The 25,745-nt window shown below is 33.6% G+C and overlaps 3 protein-coding genes across 4 annotated transcripts; 1 reads left to right on the top strand and 2 right to left on the bottom strand.

Annotated features, from left to right (window-relative positions):
• Positions 1 to 369: 369 nt before the first annotated feature.
• On the bottom strand, positions 370 to 2,361 carry LOC18591760 (Tetratricopeptide repeat (TPR)-like superfamily protein). The gene is made up of 2 exons (XM_007018075.3): positions 1,954 to 2,361; positions 370 to 1,760 (listed from the first exon to the last, which is right to left on the bottom strand). The coding sequence occupies exons 1-2, from the start codon at positions 2,359 to 2,361 to the stop codon at positions 486 to 488; spliced, it is 1,683 nt and encodes a 560-aa protein (XP_007018137.3). The 3' UTR covers positions 370 to 485.
• A 96-nt stretch (positions 2,362 to 2,457) lies between these two features.
• ATJ1 (DNAJ heat shock family protein) lies at positions 2,458 to 9,072 on the top strand. Of its 2 annotated transcripts, none has more exons than XM_007018073.3 (19): positions 2,458 to 2,680; positions 2,797 to 2,902; positions 3,002 to 3,091; positions 3,169 to 3,260; positions 3,377 to 3,460; positions 3,604 to 3,642; positions 3,862 to 4,005; positions 4,091 to 4,132; positions 4,219 to 4,306; positions 4,598 to 4,662; positions 4,784 to 4,846; positions 5,015 to 5,087; positions 5,545 to 5,636; positions 5,972 to 6,043; positions 6,407 to 6,463; positions 6,855 to 6,903; positions 7,024 to 7,093; positions 8,189 to 8,278; positions 8,718 to 9,072. In XM_007018073.3, exons 1-19 carry the CDS (start codon positions 2,654 to 2,656, stop codon positions 8,815 to 8,817), a joined length of 1,443 nt encoding a protein of 480 aa, XP_007018135.3. In that variant the 5' UTR covers positions 2,458 to 2,653; the 3' UTR covers positions 8,818 to 9,072. The 2 variants fall into 2 exon arrangements, with proteins under 2 accessions (XP_007018135.3, XP_017981498.2); XM_018126009.2 differs by having other exon boundaries at positions 8,682 to 9,072.
• A 569-nt stretch (positions 9,073 to 9,641) lies between these two features.
• On the bottom strand, positions 9,642 to 11,485 carry LOC18591758 (purine permease 3-like). The gene is made up of 2 exons (XM_007018072.3): positions 10,628 to 11,485; positions 9,642 to 10,184 (listed from the first exon to the last, which is right to left on the bottom strand). Exons 1-2 carry the CDS (start codon positions 11,345 to 11,347, stop codon positions 9,834 to 9,836), a joined length of 1,071 nt encoding a protein of 356 aa, XP_007018134.3. The 5' UTR covers positions 11,348 to 11,485; the 3' UTR covers positions 9,642 to 9,833.
• Positions 11,486 to 25,745: the final 14,260 nt, after the last annotated feature.

The following is a 25,745-nucleotide window of genomic DNA, read 5'->3' as shown; positions in this document are numbered from 1 at the left end:
AGAGTTCAAAGTTTAAGCAGGTGAGTCCAGATGGCTCATGAAACACAGCCTCACAGCCAAAGTTTCATCAATTTTATCTTGTCATGAGGTCTAATGTCGGTTTTACTCTTGAATCTAACCCAAGAGTCCATATGCCTTTGTGACATATAAATTCAGTGGAGAAATTTTTGCTTGCTATTAAGAAGTGATTGCTTTGTCGTTCCTAAGTATAAGGCTTCTTCAATCTTTTTATTTCTTTTTTTCCCTTAGTTTTACTGCAAACAGGGCATATCACCTAAAGCAACCTATGGTTCCAAGTTTTCCAGCATTATCCTCGTGTTTGATGTGTGTGTGTGTTGAGAGAGAGAGAGAGAGAGAGGAAATACAAAATTTAAACAAGAATGCTGCCAAATTTATAAAAAGAATAAGCCGAGCATTTCATTTTGCCTCGGTAATCTTTACCGGGGAACATAAGTCAGCTTCTTTCCTCAATAATAGAATCTCTCTCATCCCAAAAACCCAGAGCAGGAATTGAAATTCCTGGAATCAATTTCACTTGCTTGAACAAGGGAAGAAATCTCATCATCCATCTCAATTTTATCCTTATCCATCATTTCAAGGATGTCTTTAGCTGGTCTCTTGGCAGAAAGGTGGATTCTAAGCAATGATTTATATATTGGTGAACTTGCAAGACCCATATCCTGAATATCTCTAATAAAGTTGTTCGCATCTGCCAATTTCCCTTGCTTCTCAAAGTACTCAGCAATGGCCACAAGAATACTCTGGGATGGTCTCCAATGACAATCTTTTAACATTGCGAACCCTTCCTTCATAGCATTGATGGCCTTTACCATCTTATGGCTTCTCACCCACCCCTCCATTAGAATTTCCCATGTCTTGTAATTGGGACACCCACCTTTCTTCAATGAGCGGATATACAGTGACTCGGCTTTTTCCACCCAACCATTCCGCATGTAAGCACCTAAAAGGACATTGGAGACTCTAATATCATACTTCTGACGGTTGGACTCCCATTCCATAAACACCCTCTCAGCTTGTACTAGATCACCTAGCTTAACCAAGCACGACAATATGCACATATAATTGGCACAACTCAGTCTCTTACCTACTGCTTTACTGGCTTCCCATAGCCGAATAACGTCATCCTTACTGTTCAAAGATGTATATTGAGTCATAAGGAAGATATAACCAAAGCGGTTATTTGTAGACAGCTTTGCTTCTGCATTTTTGAGTGCAGCAACTGCTTTCTCAACAAGACCTGCTTTGACATAAATATTAGCTAAAGTAGATAGCGTGGACCACCCCACTTTGGCATTCTCATCACTCAGCATTTCTCTGTAGACGGCCTCTGCTTCTGCAACCCCAGATGCTTTGGCACAAGCATCCATCCAAAGGTTGTAGGATTGTGCATATTTGGGTATTTTGTTTCGTGTCATTTGCATAATAACCAGAGGTACTTTATCATACTGACATGTTGCCATGTACAGCTTCATCATTTCAATAAATAGATAGGGGCCCAGGGTCAGCCCCAAGCCAGTCAGCTTACTCATGAAAGCCTCAGCTTTTCCAACGTTTCTTTCTTTTACATAACCATTAAGAAGAGGAAGACAGGCTGCTTTCTGTGAAGCAGTGTTGGGTAGACGATCGAAGTATTCTTCAGCTGCCATTAAACCCCGGACCTTGATGAGTAATTCCAATTTATTGGCATGATCAGCAGCTGAGATTTGTAAACCTTTCTGAGTTTCCATCCATGTCCACATCTGTTTGTTCACAGAATTATAAAGATCGACAAATTTACATAAATGGGGCGAAAGTTTTCACTTTTGCCCAGTCAAATTTTTTGCAATTGTTTTGGGCCAGTATTTAATTAAATACAAAAATAAAGCTTTTTTTTTTTTGTTTATGCTATATAGTAGTATTGATAAAATCCCAAGGACGGAGAAAGAAAGGAACCTCGAGCGCCTGATTGTAGCAACTAGTTTTGAGGAGAATATTGGAAATGTACCGGAGATCCGAAATTTCAACCTTGTGACCCGAATCCGCCCAATTTTGGAGCACCGTCGTTGTGCTTTCCGTCGGTGATTTCAACCTCAGAATGCTCCTCTTTAGACTTACCCTGCTACTAGCAATAGCAGTTTTTACACGTGGCTTCTCCACCGCGTAACCTGGGGAAGCACCTGAATTTATTATCCGCCGCCACGTGGCGCCGGCAAGCTTATCGCCGCCATTGCGTTTGAGATGGGGGATAATCGAGCGACTCGCCATGGACGACGAAAATCTGCTTGGCGTCTCACAGTTCCTTTCGCGCTTAAGAGGAAGAAGGCCGAGGAAGGAGTGAACGGTTTGCCACGTGTATCCCATAGTCAGAACGGCAGCGTTTTCTGGACTCAACGAGCCTAAAAAACAAGACTTAAACCCCTTCCTTGTATAAAACCCTGAACTTTCCCGTTGAAGTCATTGACCCTCCACTGCTCTGCAATCCAGCAAATCGACCAGAATTTCCTTTTTTTTTTTGCTTGCGCAACACGACTCGTTTGATTCTTTTTATTGCCTTTGACTCCTAAATATTTCAACAATTTTCTTTTCATTTTTTCCTTTAATTTCCGTCAAATTTTGTTCAAGGAATCATACAACGTAACATTTCAGCTCCAAAATGGGAAGATTCAACTGGCTAGGTCTAGTAAGTGCCATCGACCTAATTTCTTAACCAATTTTTTGAACTTCAATTTCACTCGAAGAATCATTTTCTTTTAACTATACATAGATGATTTTATATGCCTGACTTTTGATGTGCAGTGTCGACGGCATTTGCTTTCAACCATGGCTGTGGAATCGGCGATTGATAGAAGCGACGGGGTTAGGAAACTTTCTGCATTATTCCAATCGTTAAATTGTGAAAGAGGTAATGCTCGTTTGTTCTAAAACCGATGATTAGCTTAATTTTTTTTAATACACATTTCGAATTAGCTAATGATAAATTATCTTTTTTTTGTGGAATAAGCTTTGCACAGTTGCAGTTTTGGTATTGGGAAACCTTCTGATTTTACAGTCACTGGAATGCCGTTGAGAGAGCGTTATTTCCACGCAACCGGTTTTTTTTTTTACCTTGAAGATTTTCATTTTTTTTGTTATAAATTCAATTTTCTTAAGTTTGAGGCCTTTTTCTAGGGCCATGCTGCTCTGCTAAACAAGACTACTATGAAATTCTTGGAGTACCGGAAAATGCTACTCGAGATGAAATTAAAAAGGCCTATCGTGCTGTGAGTAGATTGATGTTGGCATTTGCATTTTCCAAAATAAATTCTTGACTTAATTTTATTGATTAATATATATAAACCAAGTGGGATGTTTTTTTTTGTAATTTTTGGTTATGGAGCTTGCCAAGAAGTACCATCCTGATGCAAATAAGAATAATCCTTCTGCAAAGAGGAAGTTCCAAGAGATAACGGATGCCTATGAGGTTTGTAGTTTCATAGTTGTTGGTTAATCTCAAAAATTTTGTCCTTCCTAATGAAAGTTAATGAATGCAAAAGTCTAATTCTGAACAATATTTTTTAATCTTAAAAAAAAAATTCCATTTATAATTGTTCTGCTTAATTGCAGACTTTGCAAGATGCGAAGAAGAGGAGAGAATATGATAGGGTAATTAATACTCTTCCTCCCCTGTCCCTTTTGTTTTTCCTGGTTTGTTTTGCTGTTGCTATTTGTTCTCCTCCAGTAAGTAAAACTCCGGTACATTTTTGTTACTTTTAGCTGTCACCAATTCTTAAGTTGGGACTTTCAAACTGTCTGCATTTCAATGTCCATGGTTCTTGTAGTGGTTTCTAAACTAATGAATTACTCTGAATCTTTCCACTGAAGACACATGTTAGAAGTTCAGAAGACACGGAATTTGGTGCAGATGGTGCTCAAGGGTTTAGATTTTATGATGCAAGTGGTGCACGAGGGTTTAGATATTCTTATCAAACAAACTTCTCTGATTCTTTCTCTAAGATATTTTCTGAGGTATTCAGTGTTCCTTGTTTCTATTCTCTTCTCCGTGCAATTGGTTGTCGTAATTCCTAAAATGCTGAAGCTTGATTTGTTGCAGATATTTCAAGATGAGATGGATCAATTTGCACCAGATATCCAGGTCAACACATTTTTCTCTCCCTAATTTTTCTACTCTTCATAACTTATATTTTCAAGTTAAAATATATTCTCTTTGGAATTTTGTAGACAGAGCTGTTGCTCTCTTTTTCTGAAGCTGCTAAAGGATGCACAAAGGATCTATGTTTTGATGCATTTGTTCCTTGTGATTCTTGCGGTAAGTGGAGCTAAGATTTGTTGGAATCAGGTTGTGTTCAAGAATCATACAAGCACCAATGTAGTCTACCACATGCAATAATCTTTCTACTTCTCAATTTATAATGTTTGTTCAAAATTTTGTATGTATTCACGTCACTGTTAGAAGCCAAGTTTTGCTTAATTTATTGCAAATATTTCCAGCATCTTGTTGAATATATTTCTCTACACTTTCCATTTGTATGAAGTATTGGTTCCTTTCTTCTTTATAGATGATATAGTTTTGTTGTGCCTTCTTTATTGTGTAATGCAGATGGGCGTGGCTATCCACTTAATGCCAAAGTGAAAGTTTGTCCAACTTGCAGAGGCACAGGGATGGTAAGTGTTTTCACAATCTATTTTGATGGTGATTAGTAGATAAATCCTTCCTATAGGTCTCACTTTCTGAAAATAATGCCTGCTACCTTTTATTTATTATACTGTATTAACTCTTAACCAGGTTACAATTCCTCCATTTACATCAACATGCAACACTTGTAAAGGATCAGGACAAATAATCGAGGTCTGATGTGAATTTGGGCAAAATAGCCCCATCTTTCTTTTTACTTGTACGCCATGTTAACAAGGTTTTATACATATGATCCAGGTCTGATGTGAATTTGGGCAAAATAGCCCCATCTTTCTTTTTACTTGTACGCCATGTTAACAAGGTTTTATACATATGATCCAGGAATACTGTATATCATGCCAAGGATCAGGGGTTGTTGAAGGTGTTAAAGAAGTTAAAGTTACAATACCTGCAGGTAGATATAAAATGCTTGTCTTTGATGAATCAATTTTTCAAGTTCAGAAGGTTGAGGGGTAGCTTTGATTCTTACAGTTCATATAAGGAAAGTGGTTGCACATGGATTTCTGATATGGTCTAGCGTATTGCTATAAGATAATCTTTATAGCTATTTTCTTTTTATCTGAGGTTGGCTTTTGCAGATCCTATCATATTATTTCTTTTTTTTTTCTTTTTCGTTTTTGAATGTTCAGTGCTTCCTCAGTAATACAGTTTTTGTTAATTAGCCCTTCTCTATGACAGGTACTGCCATTAGTTTCTGCATTTTCCATGGATCTAAGAATGTCAAACTAGTTTTAGGATGGAACCTTTGTTGCATAATTGTTCTACTTTTACTGGCACAAAGATATGTTGCTTATTATAGTGGCATTAATCTTGTTGGTTCTGCTTATTGTTGTTCTAAAAAAATGGATTAGGTGTGGATTCTGGAGATACAATACGTATACCAGAAGCTGGTAATATTAGACGACAAGGAAGTCAACCTGGTAACTTGTTCATTAAAATAAAGGTGCAGTTCCTTCTATTTCCTTATATCTTTATAAAGCTTCCTTAAGGTCTGGTTGCTTAAGGTTAATTATGTGCAAGTGTAAATTCATATATGCATTTGATAATTTCTGGTCATGAGATTGCTCCTCAATGTAACCTGCATTTTAATATGGCTCTACATTTTGTTTGAGCTGACACACATGGGACACCTTTAGTTGAAACTAGAATATGATGATTTTTGAACTTGATTTGAGGAGGCCAAATAGGCTAGTACAGAAGTAAATAACTAAATACGATTTGCTATTTGAGATATATGTATATTGTCCTTGCTTTCTGAGCTTTGCTTTTGTAATATAGGTCGCAGATGATCCTGTCTTTGCTAGAGATGGTGCAGATGTTTATGTCAACTCTAATATTAGCTTTACTCAAGTAAGAATTTGTGCTATGCGAAATGTTTACTGCACTTGTTTGTGTTCCATCCGGTTAAATCGGATTTGCAATTTCACCAACATTCAAAACTTTTGGTGTAGAACTCTTATTTTTCTCTATCAACTTCTATATGTTTTTTATTTCCTAAATGTCAATTGTCTTACCTTGATCTATTTTTAGGCTTATACTACATTATCTCTTATTATTAGTGAAGACATCTCAGTTGATTTCTAAGTGTGTATATACTAGCTACCTTTTTGAACTAAAGTTATGTTGTCTGTCATGCCCTGTTGAACAACTTTATAGATTTGCATACAGAACCTAAATAATTCTATCAATAATTGATGTTTGGATCTCTTACAGGCAATTCTTGGTGGTAAAGTTGAGGTGCCTACCTTGTCGGGGAAGATTCAAGTGAAAGTAATACTGTTGTTTTTATGCTCCTTTTTTATATGTTTGTGCATTACGATCTGGTACGAGTTACCGAATGGCATAAGAAGAAGTTTTTGTAAATTTTCTGGTATTAGAGGTAGTCTAGTTAAGCCAAATTAAGTGCTGAATCTTTAAAGATATTTGGACATGAGCCTCAGTCTTACCATGATTTGGACCCCGTTAATCTGTGAACCTGGCATGAATTATTCAGGTTGATATAGATACCTTGTCGATTAAAATTCATGCGATATTCTGTAATCTCATTCATTTTTGGTCCCATTGTCTAGAGCCTCATTATTTTTATTAGTTTTTAACAATTGACATGCGTCAATGTACTTGACATTAACCATTTTGTGGTTTGAAATTATGGTGTCCTCAGATACCAAAAGGATGTCAACATGAAGAACTTCTGGTTCTAAGAGGCAAAGGTATGCTTAATCATTCCCCCATATCGCCCTGCCTCCTCTCCCCATTTCTCCGTGCTGCTTGAATTTACTCTCTGCTTCATTTTCCTGCTATAAATGTGCTTTCCTTTTGAGTTCCTGCAGGACTGCCGAAGCATGGTTTTATAGTACATCATGGAGATCAATATGTCCGTTTCCGTGTTAATTTGCCCACGTATGCTTCCTTTAGCTTATTTCGGTTTATATTATTGGTTATCTCTACATTTATGTCTGATGACATGAAGATATATAGATCAGTTTGGATAGCATTACACCAAAGATATTTCATTTGTTTGAAGTATGCCTAATTGTCTTCCTCTTGGAATTGAGGCTTCGTTGAGTATATTATGCTTCTGGGCATTAGCAAAAGTATCATGATGCTAATTAAGTTGTTTTCTTCCTCTTTTCTCAAAAAAAAAAAAAAGTGATTTCTTCCTCGTGAACTACTTACACGATTTTGCATTCTTTTTACTATTACTTTTCCTCTCTCCTGTAACATGGAGTTGAAGTTGGACAGTCTGATCTTTTTAATTCAATATTCTAGTTAATCAAAAGATAAACTGACAGCTAAATGTACTATACCAGTCAAAGTGGATTCGTGGAAATCATTTTGCCTTGAAAATGCTCTATCTTATTGATTTTCAACTCTGCTTTTATCATGCATTTCTGCCTCTTGCGAATGGAAACTTTCTTCATAATTGTCAAGTATAATTACTCATTTTTGAGATCACCTGTTACTTTTGTGACTAGGAGATGCTTTTAGTGTCAACTGAAGTTTTTTCAATAAAATGTTAAGTAGGTATATGAGAGCTTGCTGTAGCCAAGTATTAGAATTTATGAGGTGGAAGAACCAGTTCAAATTATAGCAGGCCTTTGCCGTATCTGGGTCTTTTACACTTGTAAACTATAGCCTCTGTTCTAACCCCTATTTGAATGGTGGTTTAAAATTTGGTCAACTCCTATCATTTTTGTCTTGTCAATCCCTAGAGCATTCTGTTATATGAGTTGTTATTATTGTTGTTTTGAAATGTGAGTGTTCATAACCTTATCTTATTGTTGATACTGTATGAAAACTAAAAGATTTACATTTACACAGTGACCTGTTTGCCAAAACTGAGGTTATCTTTTCTTTATTGTAGACAAATGTTGGAATGATTTATATGATTATTACTTTTGAAGCCTGAGTTCTGTGCAATGTAGACTCTCTGAAAAAACTCATTTCCAAGTATTTATTCTGTCGCATTCTTCATCCTCCCTATCTCCTCTGCAGTGTGATAAATGACCGGCAGCGTGCTATTTTAGAGGAACTTGCGAAGGAGGAAATTAATATTGAAAACAACAGCACTGTTGAAGGCAACTGGTAAGTGTACGTCACAATATGCATGTTATCTGATAATTCCGATTCTTTCAAATTCATTTACATCATTAATATGATGAGTTCAGATTTTGACACATTTGTTCTTGGCATATACAATTATTTCCATGATATTAGCTGTTCATGAAATAGCTGTTTGGCATCAGCATGTACTAAAGGTGATGGCCGATCTTGTGATAGGGAATGTCATCATGTTCCTGATTTGTATTTTTTTTAGATCTTCATTTCTGGATAGATATTAAATTAGCTTTGGTTCAGAGCAGCCGGCTTGAATTCGATAGATTTGAAATTTATCTAGCATGCATCAGTTACCTGAATTTTTGCTGTGTAGCATTGGGTCCTTCAGTAATTAATCTGATTATAATGAAGACCCTGAAATGGACAACAGGCTTTATCAGCAGCTCTCTACTGGTTGAACTTACAGGTGGGAAACAATTCTTGAGCATGTGATGAGTCCTAAGTTTGTGATTGAGTTTTCTCTACTCCTGCTAATCCTTCTCATCCTGAGGAAGACAATGGGCTAAACTGACTCAAGGCAATGAAGACATGCATGCCAACGGAGGATACAGGAAATGCGCGCACCCCTTCCGTCCATTTTTTAAGGGGGAAGGGTTCAATTCTCTTACCAATAGTTCCATTTGTTACCAATTATTTGGGCATCAAATGAATGCCTCTTTTTTCTCACCTTTAGTACTCTAGCTGTTTACACATGATAGTTGTTGTATAGAGCTTGCTTTCAACCACACAATAAATGAAAAGGTACATTCGTTTTACTTGCATCCATTTTCTTTTTCCTTCAATTCTTCCATAGATATTAGTTTACTGAAAATAAAATGTAGCAATGCAGCGTATACATTGTTTAGTTATATAAATTGGAGGGTAGTCTTTTACTAGGCTTTGCAAAGTTGAAGCCACTGGATGGCATTATTACAGTCCAAATCATTCTAGATGTTGAAAGCTTTTCCCTCAAAGCTTGGCTGGCCACCTAAACTTCATTGAGATTGTTGTTTCACAGGGATCTAAAGAGGTTTGATTTAGGGTTTGAGAAGTGGTTAGATGTTTTACAGGGATATTGCTGCTTTGGGGGCAATTTTATTGGTTTATTTTTGTTGACATGCGTGTAGATATGCTGATTCCCCCGTCCCTAATTCTTTTTCTTTTTTTATTTTTTTGAGGAATTAAAGTATTTGAATGTTCATCTAAGCATTAGCAGAGAAACGTAGAGAGAATAATAGTATACAAATACTTGTATGTACATATATATATATATGTATATATAAAAACATAAGACATACATGATGCATACATATGTATTTTTTGATGTTAAATTTGAAAATGACAAAGAAACTTTGAGAATTTTATGTATCAATATATAGTTTTCGGTCTTTAAAAGCCGAAATAATAGAAAATCGAAGTCTTACAAGAACATACGAAGGCCATTTCTTATCTAACTAGGATAAATTTCTATTCTCTTTTGCAAATGTTTCGAGCAATATTCAAAGATAATTATAGCTTGGATTTGCTCGGATCACCAATATTTCTAAACAGTTTCCGGACTAGTGGGAACCGGTGGCATTTCTGTTTCAAGAGCTCGTTTCTTTTTCTTGGTCTGCTTTATTTCACCGTAGAAGTACGAAACGAATCCCCAGAGCGAGAGTGCAAGAGCTACACCTTTTTCTGCTTGAAACTTTTCTTTTAAGAAAATTACTGCCAGAATCTCTGTTACAGGTAATAGAACTGCAATCATAATACCCGATACCAAAGATGAAGCACAAAAGATTACTCCTATTGCTCCCAAGAAGAAACCCTGCCATATTATTGCACTCGAAATCGCGACAACATAATACTTTGTTTCGCCAAGCCCGAATTCCCTTGCTTCCCTTGAAATTACCTGCAAATTATAATATATAACATTTCAATGTTGTTCATAGCTTAGAATAAATGTGTTAATTAAACCCAAAAAAAGAACAAGAACAATAGTAATGCGCTTCCCTTTCACTTTTCATCCTATACTAGATTAATATCTTTGTAGCTGCCAATCAGTATCTTGGCTTTAATTTGCAATATGAAAAAGGAAATCTAAAACCTAGAAAAGATCTATAACTAATATATATATATAAAAGTGGGTTTGAGTTGTGCTTACCTTTTTGTCTCAAGGAATGAAAATTAATTAAACAATAATATACAATAGATTTAATAGCATCTCCATTATGAGATGGAATATACTTAATTTTGGCCGGCGAAGAGCAAGAAAGGAAACGTGTTAGATTCTATATGACTCATCATGAGATGGAATATACTTAATTTTGGCCGGGAAAGAGCAAGAAAAGAAACCTTGAAATCGTTGTTAACCAGCATCCCAACGGTGCATAACACAGTAGCAAACAAACACATCACCATCTGAATCTCCATCACAAGGGCGTAGCTGATTTCCTGCTTTGCCTTCTTGTACATTAACTCCACCAGGGGCAAAATAAATCCATACAACACCGCTGCTGCAATAGTCATTAGGAACCCCATAACGTATTCCTTGTTTGATTCATTCTCAGGCCGGTCACTGCTCGTATTTAGAGCTAGAACGCCTGCTCCTATGGTTAACAAAAACACAGCGTTTATGGAATAAGAAGTGAACTTTTGCTTCACCAAAAGGAAAGCAAACCCTGCTGTGAAAGCCAATTGCGCTGCGATGATTAAAGAAGAGGTTGAAACGGGGAGACGGGCGACGCCGTAGGCGTAGAGGTAGTCATCAAAGCCCGTAAGGATTCCGATGACCGCGGAGGCAATGAACAAGGGTGGTTTCATGAAGAAGAACTTGTTTCTTGATGTGGGTTGGGTCCTACGACGGTGCAAGTAAGCCCAGGCGATGGGGAAAAGGATGATGGGCCAACCACCAGTTTCGAGCCAGCTCGAGAACCAGACTCGTTTCCCACCATGTATGAAGTAGAGGCGCATCATAAGTGGGCCACCGCAGTTGCCTATGGCTAAGACGAAGCAGTTTATCACTAGGAGAGCTCTTCTCATGCTGGAGTTTGGTTCGGCTTCCTTGACCTCCATGATTAGCAGAGACAAAGCAGTGTAGAGTGATCTTTTCTCTACTGTATGTACGTATTATGAAAGCAAAGTCTCTTGTCCGTGTGCTTTTACGGTAATATGAAAGCAGGTTGGTGTGATCAAGTGCGTGTGACAGAAGCACAAACTCAATTACATATATGTACCAAGAAATAGAGATAGTGAGGGTGAGACAATCATATCAGCAAATCCAAAATCTAAAATTCAAAAAACCAATTATTTTTGCATTAAAATATTTTAAATGTTAGTTAGAATTAGGGTTCTTTTCAAAAATACCTCTCATAAATAAATATTTTTTAAAATAACTCTATTTATAATTTAATTATTTTTAACCAAGAGAAATTAATTTCGGACAAAATTACTTTTAATGAAACCGATCCATATGTTTAGGTCCACGCCTCAAACCGATTCATATCCTTTGAGCTTTTCTCGCCAGACCATTCATTTCTGGAGTATTTCTTATGAAGAAAAAAAATCTTTAAGCATTTTGAGCATTTTAGAGTAGTTTTTGATACACGAAGAAAAATCTTTGAACGTTTTGAATATTTTAAATATTTTTGAGTGATTTTTGATACATGAAGAAAAACCTTTGAGCATTTTGATCATTCTTCGCCAAGTAGGCATATTCGTTGATTATATTGTTAAATGAAATATTGTATGTTGTTTGAAGTTGTTAATTTTGTTAAATAGAATTCAGTAGTTTGGTGTGGTTTTTAAGCATTAGGTAACTGATTTTTGAGTATTGCGTGACTAGTTTTTAAGTATTGCGTGATTGATTTTTAAGTATTGCGTGACTAGTTGATGTGGCATTGCGTGACTGATTAATATGGCATTGCGTGACTGGTTGATGGCACTGCGTGACTAGTTAGTAAGACATTGCTTGACTAGTTAGTAATGCATTACGTGACTAGTTTTAAGATATTGTGTGCCTTAGGCATTGTCTAAAAATCAATCACGTAATGATTACAACCTAGTCACGCGATGCTTAAAAACCAATTACACAATACCTGAAAATTAAAGACGCAATGATTAAGTCACGTAATACTTAAAAATCAGTTTTACAATACCTAATGTTGGTGGGAAGGGGGGGGTTTTATACGGTATTAAATAATAGGCAAAATTGGCTTCAAGGTGAGCCTTTCAAATAGACGTCTATCTTTAAGACTTATTTCACCCCCACCATTCGATATGCAAAGGGGAATAATACGAATAGTCTCAAGGATACAATGAAGCCAATGTCTAACTTTCGTATTGCACTTACGAAGTAGATCATTAGATACACCCGAGAGTTTGTAAAGTTGTTTGGCCTTAGAACTGACTTTCTGCAGCAAGTAGATAATAAGGAATTCGGAATATCTTGAAGATGGTGGGAACTTTAGTGTTTATGTTTATAATAAAACATAACACTTTTCTTGCTCTTACCCTTGCTTTGCTTTTGATTTTGGTGTGTCTTTGGTGTGTTCTGGTGTGTCTAAAATGGTTGGCACCAAGCCCTTTATATATGCTTACAAGTGTCTCTTCTTCAAGGACACAACCCTTTCATCAAGATACCTTTTTGTCTAGAAAGCATCTTTATGATTTTTGCCAATACAACTTTTAGATATAGTTATTGTTTCAATAGTCATCTTATGAATAGATAACTATTCATCTCACAAATTATAACCTTTGAGTTATATCTTGAAACAATAACTATTCACTTTAACTTTTGAGCAATGATGTCTTTTCAATCATGTCTCTTAACTTTTGAATATGATTTTTCAAGAAACATAACCATTCACATGAAAACATTTCTATATCTAATAAACACATTATGTCACTTTTCGTAACATAACTTTTGAGCTAATAATAGTTTTTCCATCATGTGAAATAACCTTTAATTTTGAAAATACACCAATAATCTCCCACCATTTTCAAAATTTCAAATACCAACAACTTTGGGAAACTTGTGCATAAATGAAGGTATTCCGTAGATTTGAACCTTCATTTAGTGAGTGTGGTTGGTTCTAGTCTGAATTGAGTGGTTGACCAAGCATTGAACCATCGATTCTTCATTAACTAATCGGGCCACTAAACACACACAAGCCTCCTTGCTCACATTGTATCTAGTTTTGCCAACACGTTTATAGCCATGTGTTTTGCATCCATTCATGAGTGCTGTCAGAGTCAAGCCTTTAACTCTTAGAAGCGGTCGCACTTTCACTCATATAGGTAGCCTCCATCAGAAGTATCTCGTAATTATAATACTTCAACATATACATGTTATGGGTCTATTAAGAACTTTCCATTCAGCCTTACTTTACACATTATAGGAACCAAGCATTATACACCTTGGGATGGAAAATATAATTTAGTGCTTGCAACTACCATGTGGTAGAATGATCAATACCCGAGACTTGCAGGTCAGTCGCAAGCGTTGAGATGAGCTTCCACCATTGACGATTTAATTAATAAGCTTGAGACCCATCCCCTTTGAGGTCTTCATAACTAGGTCCTTTTTTAGACCTTTGGTAAACGAATCCGCTAAATTTTTCACCAGACCTCACATAACATTTAGTGACTATACCGTCACTAATCCTATGCCTTACAATGCTATGTCGAAGTCCAATATATTTACTTTTTCCATTGTAAGCTTGATTATATGCCTTTGATACAATTACTTCATTGTCGCAATGTATCAAGATTGGTGCCATTGGTTTAGGCCATAATGAAATTTCATAAAGTAAATCTCTCAACCATTCCGCTTCTTGGGTGGTAGATGCTAAGGTTATAAATTCAGCCACCGTGGTGGAGTCCGCTTGACAAGATTGTTTCTTAGAACCCCAAGAAACAGCACCCCCACCAAGTGTAAAAATCCATCCAGTTGTGGATGTGTAATCTGATCTATTTGAGTTCCAACTTGCATCTGTATACCCTTCGAAAACTGAAGGAAAACCTGAATAGCAGATGCCATAATTCTTTGTACTCTTTAAGTACCTTAGAACTTTATAAACAGCATACCAATGTTGTTTACTCGGATTACTTGTAAACTGACTTAGCATCCCAACCATAAATGCAATATCCGACGTTGTACAGACCATTGCATACATGAGACATCCAATCACCCTTGCATATTCATTTTGTGCTATTGGCTTATCTTCATTGGCTACTAGCCTTAGATTAGAATCATAAGGCGTAGTCATGGGCATACAATCTGACTTTCCATACTTCATTACAATCTTTTCGATGTAATGAGATTGAGACAATGTTAGGTCATTATTGTCTCTCATTATTCTTATACCAAGAATAACATCCGCCATGCCCATATCTTTCATGTCAAAATTCTTTGACAAGAACCTTTTTGTGTCTTCCACTTGTTCCAAATCGGTACCGAATATTAACATGTCATCCACATATAAGCAAATGATGACACCTCTATCGTTATGGAACTTACTATAGACACACTTGTCAAATTGATTAATCTTGTAGCCATTAGCTAGCACAACCTCATCAAACTTTTGATGCCATTGTTTAGGCGTTTGTTTTAATCCATACAAGGACTTTACAAGCTTACACACTTTCCTTTCTTGATCAGGAAAGACAAACCCTTCGGGTTGTTCCATATACACCTATTCATCTAATTCACCATTTAGGAATACTGTCTTAACATCCATTTGGTGAATTACCATCTTATATATAGATACAAGTGCCATAAGCACTCTAATTGTAACTATTCTTGCTACCGGTGCATATATATCAAAATAATCAACACTTTCCTTTTGTTTAAAGCCTTTTGTCATAAGCCTTGCTTTAAACTTTTCCACGGTTCCATCAATTTTCATTTTCTTTTTGAAAATCCACTTACAGCCTATTGGCTTGGAACCTGGTGGAAGGTCTACCAATTTCCATATTTTGTTTCCTATTATTAAGTCCATCTCATCTTGTGTTGCTTTCTCCAAAAAAAAGCATCCCGAGACTTTATTGCCTCCTCATAAGTTTGAGGATCACCTTCACCTTCTACATTAAAGTAGTAAGGTAGGTATTCACATGTTTCCTCTCTTGTACCTTCCACTAAGTACATGAGGAAATCGGATCCATATGTCTTTGCTTTTCTAATTCTTTTACTCATCCGGAGTTCGATAGTTTTCTCGTCATTTTCTGAGAAACTATCACTTTTTGTTATTTGTTCCTTGGGTCTTGAAATTGAGTTAAACTTTGTTTCATCAAAGATAGCGTCCCTTGATTCCATGACCGTATTAACGAAATATGAATCATTAGGCTCTATCACCATGAAATGATATGCTTTACTATGTTCAGCATATCCTATAAATATGCATTCAATTCCTTTTTCATCCAATTTCCCTTTCTTTGGCTTCGGAACCCTTACTATGGTTCGACATCCCCAAACTCTTAAATAATTAAGGTATGACTTTCGTCCTTTCCATAGTTCATAAGGAGTAGTTTTACTCATTTTGTTTGAGATTCTATTTAGTACCATTAGTAAGGCTTTACCCCAAAATCCGTTTCCCAAACCCGAGTTAGAAAGAAAAGCATTGACCATTTTCGTAAGAACTCGATTCTTACGTCCACCTACACTATTTTGTTCCGGTATGTATGGAGCGATAGTCTCGTGAATAATTTCAGTGGACTCAAAGTACTTGGGATCATAATATTCACCTCTTCTATCACTTTGTAAACATTTAATAAAAAATTCACAACACAATTCAACTTCTCTTTTATAAATTCTAAATTTTTCTAATGCTTCATTGTTGGCATGCAATAAGTAAACATAACAATATCTAGAGAAGTCATCAATAAATGTTACGAAATATTTCTTTCCACTAATAGAAGGAGTACTATACATGTCACAAACATCAGAATGTATTAATTCAAGTAATTTAGTGCTTCTTTCTACCTTAGGAAATGAGTTTCTAGTGATTTTAGTGATCATGCATGTCTTGCATATATCATTACTTTCATCAATGTTGGGTATTAATTCCATTTTAGCCATATCATGCATTTTTCTATAATGAACATGACCTAATCTATTATGTCATAGATTAGTTATGATTGCTTTACTATCATGAACATGAAACAATGCATCAATATAAGTAGAACTAGTAATACTTTTATTGACATTAAGCTTGAACATGTTTTCACAATAATATCCGCTTCCCACATATTGTCCACCTTTTGTAAAGATAAACTTATCCACTTCAAATATTAATTTGAAGCCAAACTTATTCAATAAGCCACCTGACATAAGGTTCTTTCTTACTTCCGGTACATAAAAGATATTGTTTAGCACAAGTGTCTTTCCAGAAGTAAACACAAGTTCCACGGTGCCTTTTCCTTTCACTTGTGTAGTGGAGGAATTTTTCATGTATAACACGTTTCCATCATCAACTTCTTCCAAAGTCTTGAAGAAACTTTTGTCGTTGCATACATGATTAGTTGCACGAACGTCAATCCACCATGCTCCATAATCTTGGAGAATATTGACTTCGAAAATCATAGCCACAAACTTGTGATTGTTCACACCTTGTGTCTTGCTTTTCAAAAGTCTACATTCCGTCTTAAAGTGACCAAGTTTGTTACAATAAAATAATTGCCCTTTTTTGCTCTTTTTGAACTTATGACTTTTGTCTTTCATTCCCACGGAATGTCTTCTTTTGATGGCTTGTGTTCCATCACATGGACCTTTGAAGTCTCAAGATTCTTTTCATTAGAATTCTTTTCTTTTTCATCTTGCTTGACTTCTTCTTATTTTCGATAATCTTCTTCTATTCGAAGATGATTACCAAGGTCTTTGAGAGACATATCCTCTTTTTTATATTTAAGGAATTTCTTTGTGTCTCTCCACGAAGGGGGAAACTTATTAATTATTGAAGAAACCACCATAGCTTCATCAATTTTAAGACCATATTGCTTAAAGCTATTAAGAATACGTTCAAGCTCATGCAATTGCTCCATAACAGAACGATTATCAATCATTTTAAAGTTATTGAAACGATTAACTAAGAATTTCTCGCTGCTTGCATCTTTCGCCATGTATCGTGCTTCAACTTGTCCCAAAGTTGCTTTGCACTAACCTCGTTCTGGTACGCATCAAACAATGCATCCGACATTCCATTTAGAATGTGTCCCATGCATATGCAGTCATCATTATCCCATTTCTGCCTCGAATGAGTTCTTTCCACGGATTCTTCACCGTCTTCCTCACTTGGTCGTGGTATATCTAGAACATATGCAACCTTGAGTGTTGTGAGGAGGAAGTGCATCTTTTTTTGCCATCGAATGAAGTCTCCTCCATCAAAGCGATCTAACTTGGCAATGTTGCTAGCCATCTCCTTGAGTGAAGCCATTTTGAATACCACGAAAATAAATCTTAAAACTGGTGGTGGGAAATGGGGTTTTTATACGGTATTCAAGAATAGGCAAAATTGGCTTCAAGGTGAACCTTTTAAATAGACGTCTATCTTTAAGACTTATTTCACCCCCACCACTCGGTATGCAAAGGGGAATAATGCGAATAGTCTCAAGGATACAATGAAGCCAACGTCTAACTTTCGTATTACACTTACGAAGTAGACCGCTAGATACACTCGAGGGTTTGCAAAGTTGTTTAGCCTTAGAACCGACTTTCTGCAGCAAGTAGATAATAAGGAATTCGAAATATCTTGAAGATGGTGGGAACTTTAGTGTTTATGTTTATAATAAAACATAACACTTTTCTTGCTCTTGCTCTTGCTTTGCTTCTGATTTTGGTGTGTCTTTGGTGTGTTCTGGTGTGTTTAAAATGGTTGGCACCAAGCTCTTTATATAGGCTTATAAGTGTTTCTTCTTCAAGGACACAACCCTTTCATAAAGACACCTCTTTGTCTAGAAAACATTTTTATGATTTTTGCCAACACAACTTTTAGATATAGTTATTGTTTCAATAGTCATCTTATGAATAGATAATTATTCATCCCACAAATTATAACCTTTGAGTTATATCTTGAAACAATAACTATTCACTTTAACTTTTGAGCAATGGTATCTTTTCAATCATGTCTTCTAACTTTTGAATATGATTTTTCAAGAGACATAAGCATTTACATGAAAACATATCTATATCTAATAAACACATTATGTCACTTTTCGTAACATAACTTTTGAGCTAATGATAGCTTTTCTATAATGTGAAATAACCTTTAATTTTGAAAATACACCAAGACTTAAAACCTAGTGGCACAATGTCTAAAAACCAATAATGCAATCTCTTATAACTAATTGATTTGCTAGCTCCCAATCAGGTTTAAGTTGCTAAAGTCATACAATGTTTTAATTTATAAATATATCTAATTATAAAAATATATCTAATTTTTTATTTTTACACTCATCGAATTAATTAGTGATGGAGAAAAAGCATATTTTCTAATAAAAATTAGAAAAATTTTCAGCCATATATTATATAATTAACTCCCTAAGTTTTCGTTTTAATTGCTTAGAGAAATAGAAAATAAAAATGGAGTAAGATGGAATAGCAAACTACATTTATTTTCGTCTTTATCAAGGAGTTAATATATTGATGTTAGCTAGCTAAGAGAACGATTGAGTTTTGGGGCCATTTTGATGTTGTGGCCAAAATTGTATGATAAAGTCCCCAATGATGTGACCGTCAACTCATTTCTCTTGACTTTAGTTTCCACCAAAATAATTGCCACTACGCCTGAGATACTTTCAATAATTAAAGACCAGACGAGGAGTAAAATTTCTTCATTATCATGATCCACACATGCAAACGGCGGTCGACTTGACCTACTAATATTTTTAAATAATCATATGATAAAATATATATAATAATCTATATCAGTATCCATCTTACCAAGTTTTAGGGGAAGAAAAAAATCCCATCGGACAAATCAGTGTTGATTGTCCCAAATACTATTAAAAATAAAGTCATTTTGACGAAATATTTTATCAAAAAAATCTTATTTTATAATACATTTCGATATTTTCAAGGACAAACACATACGTGATAGTTATAAATTTATAATATGAATGGAGATTGTGTCTTTTTTATGTGTATTTGTCACATTAATTAACAATACTTTATTATATATATAGATGGGCATCCAAAATTGACCGTTGAAACATTTTGGAGTGACGACAAGAAGAAAGTAGTGTATAAGTCCACTTCTCCGTTCCCACGGTCTCATCTTAAGATTTGAAGGGTCCAATAGAATGATGAGGGAAGCTTTTAATTTTATATTTTTGTCATTGAAGCTGTAGACAAATTCCTATTCCCTTTCTTTTGCACATTAATGAGAAGAGAAAATCCATGGTTTTGAAATATCTAATCTATCTTCCAAATCTCAATTGATTATGCAAACCTTGCATCAATATTACTAATATAAGTTGATGGAAACAGCAAAGGTGGAAGCATTTTTGATGATAATTGTAATAATTTGAGTCTAAGCATTGTCGATCTGTTAATTTTAAAAATCTAAAATATGAATTTAAATTCAAATTATTAATGATTGATTTAAATTTTTATATATATTTTAATAATTACAATAATGTCTAAATATGAAATAAGGTATCACGAGATAGTACTAAATGAATATTTTTATTAATAAACACCTATAAAATGTAAAAATTAAATTAACGGTTAATTATTGATCAGTGTCGTCTTATTTTAATATACTATATATATAATTGCAAGCAAGCAAATTGATTAACATTGATAAAACAGGTTGAAAAGTCTTAAAACTATACCAACATCCTTTGTCCTTTTTCATGATTTTAAGGTTAATTTGACCCAACCAAACAAAAATTTCCAACACGTGTTTTTCTTAGACCAAATGCTGTTCTTTCATTAATGAAATTTTATGAGCACAAAAAGATTTTTGTTGTTGGGGTTCATGCAAATAGAATCTTCTTAAGTCCAAAGAATCTTATATTATTCGAAGGGTTTCAAAATTTAGTAGTGTTTATCCACTTACCAGTCCTGGCTACCAGTCTTAGCTAATGTATGATGAAATTATTCTTTTAAAATAACTATATTTTACACAAAAAAAATTGTAAAGTGTCTTATTAAAAATGATCAAATAAAAATTAATTTTGAAAATCAAAACTGGATAGAGTTGATGGAGAATGTCAATATTATGTAATGAAATTATTAAAATACTATTTATATTTAAATATTGATCAATACTTACTGAATGGTAAATTTTTGTGGTAATTTTTACCAGAAATATATATCTAAAAAAATCAAATTTTTTTATATTTTATAGGGTTAATCTGGATAACAAAGCCTTTCAATTTATTGGTTTAGATTTTTTATTGTAATTTTTACTTAATTGATTTTAATAAAAAAAAACTTTGTGAATTTGATTTAAAGAATCTTGTTTTACTAAATTTTATCCACATTATTATTCCTTTGGGGTCTTCCTTCAATTGTCTTCATATTTTATAAACAAATATTTAATTTAATAATTGATGTATTATCTTTTACTAAAAGAAATTGAATTCTCCTATCTCAAATCTCTCAAATTGATAATAATAATAATAAATTCCTAATGGTTTTTGTGCAAAATGAGAAATATTGTCCTTAGGCATATATAGTCAAATTAATCACGTAGAAGTGGGGACCCAGCCCAATGCCCAAAATCAGTCTACGGTTTTGGACTCTAGCTTTAGCCTTGTGAAATAACTTGCTTGATTAAGTATGCCTAGCAAATGACCAAATGTAAGTCCTAGTATTGGACGTGGTTCTGACATACATTGAATGATCCAAGCCCATTCCTATATATACGTAAACTGATAAACATCAGGAGGATCGTCCATGAGCCTGGAAGTTGCTTCTGCTTTAAAGCTCCGACGGGGTCCAAATTTCTAAGGCAGGTGACAAATCACAAACGTAAACCGCCATGCCGCTTGCACTGCATGATCTTCCTTCTCTTGGTCTCAAACGCCAACTCAGTCCCAACAATAGATTTGTGATTGAGCTCTACTCACAATGAACTGTCAATACTCTAGAATACGAAAGAATCACAAGATACTCAATTTTTCAACAAAGTGCAGAGTGATCTTTTTTTCTTGTCTGTACGTATATATAAAAGCAGAGAGCAAACTCGACGAAAAGAAATATGAAAGCAGGTTTGTGTCCCAGTGTGTGACAAAAGGACAGATCAATTTTTTTTTTTTTTTTGAAAAGCATAATGAGAGGATTTCATTAATCAGGGGTGGAAAGATCACCTCCCAATCATCACACAAAAATCATCGAGGGTCAGGAAGAAGGTTTATGAATCAGTAAGTGAAAAGAGCCCAGTGAGGGTGAGACGAAATGGACAAAAAGAGTTTACACAGTTTTGTCTAGGAACAAGACCATCAATATTTGAATGTTTGTAATTAGCCACAACATCAAAATGCCCCAGAGGTCGAGGACGAGGAGCAGGGGCGGGGCCTCCTTATGTGATGGGGGGCCCAAAACTTTTAAAATTTTTTTCATATCATATAAATTTTGTTAAATATTTTATATATTCTATTATTAACTCTCTCAAAATAATGTTTTATTTAATAATTAATATAAATAATAAAATAATAAAATAATTTCTCTTATCTCACACAACTTTATATTTTTTAATTTATATTATTATTTTTATTTATATTTGTTTATTTTTTCATTTTTATTCTATTTGTTCATATGTTATAAGTTTTTATAAATATTTTTTTTCTAAATTTCTACAAACCATTAACCATATTCTTTTTTTTCTTTTTTGTTATATAATATGTGGTGTCTACTTTCTATTTGCCATATTCTTCTTTTTTATGTTACATAAATTTTATTTTTTATGATTTTAATCTTTAAAAATTAATAAATTATTATATAATTTTCAAATATAAGTTGTAGTGTTATATTGTTACTTAAAATTTCATCAACGTATCATTTTTTTTATTAATTTTGATTATATAAAAGGAAATTAACTTGAGTATTTTTTTTATATGTTATACGTTTTATGTTTAGTTAAAATGAAATTATTTTGAATATATAGTATTTAAATAATTTTAATTACATAAGAAAAATTTATTAATTTTATATATTATTTTTAACTATTTATATTTTACAAATTGTAATTTTATATTTAGTTTCATATTTTTATTATCAATATTTTTATTATTGATTGAATTTAACATATTAATTTTTTAAAAATTTTAATTTTTAATCAACTGTGTTTGGCCCTCTCAATAAAATTGGGCTAGCTCCGCCCCTGACGAGGAGGATCAATGAACTTTTTCAGAAAGATGAAAATAAATTGAACTCATCATAAATTATAAATTGATACAATAATTGTGTAATAGGGGAAGTTACAAAATTAATTAACTATGCATGTGGTGTGGTAACCCAGATTCCATAGAGGAAAACAAAAGAGTGGCAAAGCAACCTGCCGTCCTATGGCCTCATAAAGCTGAAAAACATAAAGCATTATGCTGGCCCAACGCCTGACTACTAGATTCCCACTTGTACACGGCAAGAGCAGAACAGTGGATTAGATTCTAACCGCTCAAAACAAGGATATCAACTTTAAAAATATTGGTATTTCTGACTTTAGCTCTTCTCTTTAAAAACAAAATTTTTTGTTTAATTTTTAAATTTTGGCTAGTTTCTTCCATTAGAAAGCTTACCGAGGAAAAATAATAAGTAAAGTAAGTTGTTTTTTTAAAGGGTATGAAGTTTGGAGGAGAGATTGATGAAAATTATTACAAATAAATGAAAATGAGATAAGATTGAAAATGTGTATTTATTTATTACGATTTTCTGAAGGTAATTATGGTGATATTAATGATTGCTTGTTAAACTAGGTGTTGTTGAATGATTTAACTTGTCATGTTAAGCAAGATTTGATTAGTTGAAAGTATCCGAAAAGTATTGTAAGTAGATACACGTTTTAAAATTATTTTGGATATAATTAAGCATGTTTTAAAAACTTGAAAAAGTATGAAATTATGAATTATTAATTGGATATGTTTGATGTTAACGGTTTTGAAAAAAAGTGTTTTGAATGCATATGTGTATCTAAATATGAATACTATATATGTATCTTTTCATGAGGAATAAGCTTTTTAATTATTAAAAATTCCGTTTCAAAATAACATAAAAAATAAAACAAAAATAATTTAACTTTTCACAATAATCGTGAATATTAAGGATTGGAATAATTAAATGCTTTAACACTTTTGGAATTGTTGGGTGTCTGAGCACCTTTGGAATTGTCCAATACCCACTCTCTCACATGCTCGTGATCTGAAATTCCAACAGGTCCAGTTCATCAACACTCGTACTGTTGATTTAGCCTGCCAGGCTTTTGAGACTTTTAAGGGTCTATCCAATATAATGGAAGAGACCTTTTTCTTTTGGTTGTAAGGTTAAAAGGCAATAATACTTTAATGAAACCCGTATCCCTTCTATTTTTTCCATCTTTCGCCTTTTCATCATAAAAGGTTGTTTGTATGGTACGTGTGGATATCTCATTTTATTCAAAGCATCTCATTAATAAAAATAAAGATAAGTATTGGAGTATTCAAAAGATATTTCGATATTAAAGAACTTTTATTTGTTGTAAAATGATTAAATAAAATATAAAAATAATTAAAAGAATTGAATTTAAATTAATTTATTAATATTGAAAGAAAAACATATAATTAACTAAATGTGGATGTTGTGAGGATGATAATACTTTCTTCACACATTACCTTATTTATTTTGTAGACGAAATTTATCATTTTAAATGAACTTAAGTCAGGATCTCATTAAAAAATATTAATTCACTTAAGTAATCAATTACACTTGAATAAAAATAATTGATGGCGATTATTTTTGACATCGAAAAGTTGATTTTACGGACTCAAATGTTATGGCAATACATTGGGAATTGAAATGTCTATAAAATAAATGAAAGTGCTTAGTTAATCATTATAATAGGTTATGGAAAATAAAGTGTAATGAACATTAATATTTTTTGAAATTTTAATTTTTTATTTTGACAAAGTTACATGTACAATTACAATCATAATCAAGTATTATATCTAATATAACAAATAATTGAGTCAACAAATTAATATATAATTACAAAAATTTGATACAAAGTTAGACCAAACTCGCACTTGCTGGATTTGAACCTAAGATCTCAATTTTTCAAACTCTCTTCTTTATTGTTGAGGTAAGATCTTGTTGGTTTCCAAATGTTAAATTAATTAAAAATTTATATTTGATGCATTAATAATGTATAATTTTTATCTATTATCAATTACCCGTAAAAAGCCATCACATAAAGTTATTATTCAAAATTCAGTAGTGTTTATTGACATTCCTTAAGCTATATTCAAAGGGTTTCAAAATTTAGTAGTGTTTATCCACTTGCCAGTCTTGGCTGTCCGTCTTGAAATTGTTCTTTTAAAATATCTATATTTTGCAAAAAAAATGTAAAGTTTCTTATTGAAAATGATCAAATAAAAATTAATTTTGAAAATCAAAACGTATATATGGAGAGAGTTCAACGAGAATGTCAAAGATATGTAATAAAATTATTAAAATACTATTTATATTTAAATTTTGATCAATACTTATTGAATGGTCAATTTTGTTATAATTTTTAGTCGAAATATATATCTAAAAAATATATCAAAATTTATTAAAAAATTTCAAAATTTATAGACTTAATCTATATAACAAAGCTTTTCAATTATGGGTTTAGATTTTTTTTATTTTAATTTTAATTTGATTGATTTTAATAGAAAACTTTGTGAATTTGATTTAAAGAATTACTGACTGACTTTTCAAAAAAAAAAGAATTAATGACTAAATTTTATCTACATTATTATTCTTTGTACTCTTCCTTCAATTCGCTTTATATTGTAGGAGTGGACATTTAATTTAATAATCGATGCATTATTTTTTTATTAAAAAATTGAATTCTCCAATTTCTAATCAATAATAATAAAATCATCATAATTTTACGTGCAAAATAAGAAGTATCGTCCTTAGACATATATAGGCAAATTAATCACGTAGAAGTGGCGACCCAATCCAAAGCCCAAAATCAGTCTATGGTTTTGGACTCTAGGTTTAGCCTTGTGGAATAACTTCGTAAACTGATAAACATCCGGAGGATCGTCCATGGGCCTGGAAGTTGGCTCTGCTTTAAAGCTCCGACGGAGTCCAAATTTCTGAGGAAGGTGACAAATGACAAACGTAAACCGCCACCCGGCTTGCACTGCATTATCTTCCTTCTCTTGGTCTCAAACACCAACTTAGTCCCAACAGTAGATTTGTGATTGAGCTTTAGCCTGCTCTTCCTGAAAAAGACAGTGGGCTAAACTGACTCAAAGCAATGAGGATATGCATGCCAATATTGGAGGA

This window comes from Theobroma cacao, chromosome 8 (assembly GCF_053813885.1).
Source record: "Theobroma cacao isolate CCN51 chromosome 8, ASM5381388v1, whole genome shotgun sequence".
In the NCBI taxonomy this organism is placed as follows: Eukaryota; Viridiplantae; Streptophyta; class Magnoliopsida; order Malvales; family Malvaceae; genus Theobroma; species Theobroma cacao.
This window is presented reverse-complemented; position numbering and strand designations above follow the sequence as displayed.

What these genes read in the sequence shown, in the direction of transcription:
- LOC18591760 (XM_007018075.3), bottom strand. Translation starts at nt 2,361, where the DNA reads ATGGGATACACGTGGCAAACCGTTCACTCCTTCCTCGGCCTTCTTCCT. An exon ending in GCTACAATCAGGCGCTCGAG is followed by an intron (nt 1,761 to 1,953) that starts GTTCCTTTCTTT and finishes GTGAACAAACAG; the next exon opens with ATGTGGACATGGATGGAAAC.
- ATJ1 (XM_007018073.3), top strand. Translation starts at nt 2,654, where the DNA reads ATGGGAAGATTCAACTGGCTAGGTCTA. An exon ending in ATCGTTAAATTGTGAAAGAG is followed by an intron (nt 2,903 to 3,001) that starts GTAATGCTCGTT and finishes TTGTGGAATAAG; the next exon opens with CTTTGCACAGTTGCAGTTTT. An exon ending in AGCACTGTTGAAGGCAACTG is followed by an intron (nt 8,279 to 8,717) that starts GTAAGTGTACGT and finishes TTGAACTTACAG; the next exon opens with GTGGGAAACAATTCTTGAGC.
- LOC18591758 (XM_007018072.3), bottom strand. Translation starts at nt 11,347, where the DNA reads ATGGAGGTCAAGGAAGCCGAACCAAACTCCAGCATGAGAAGAGCTCTC. An exon ending in TGGTTAACAACGATTTCAAG is followed by an intron (nt 10,185 to 10,627) that starts GTTTCTTTTCTT and finishes TATAATTTGCAG; the next exon opens with GTAATTTCAAGGGAAGCAAG.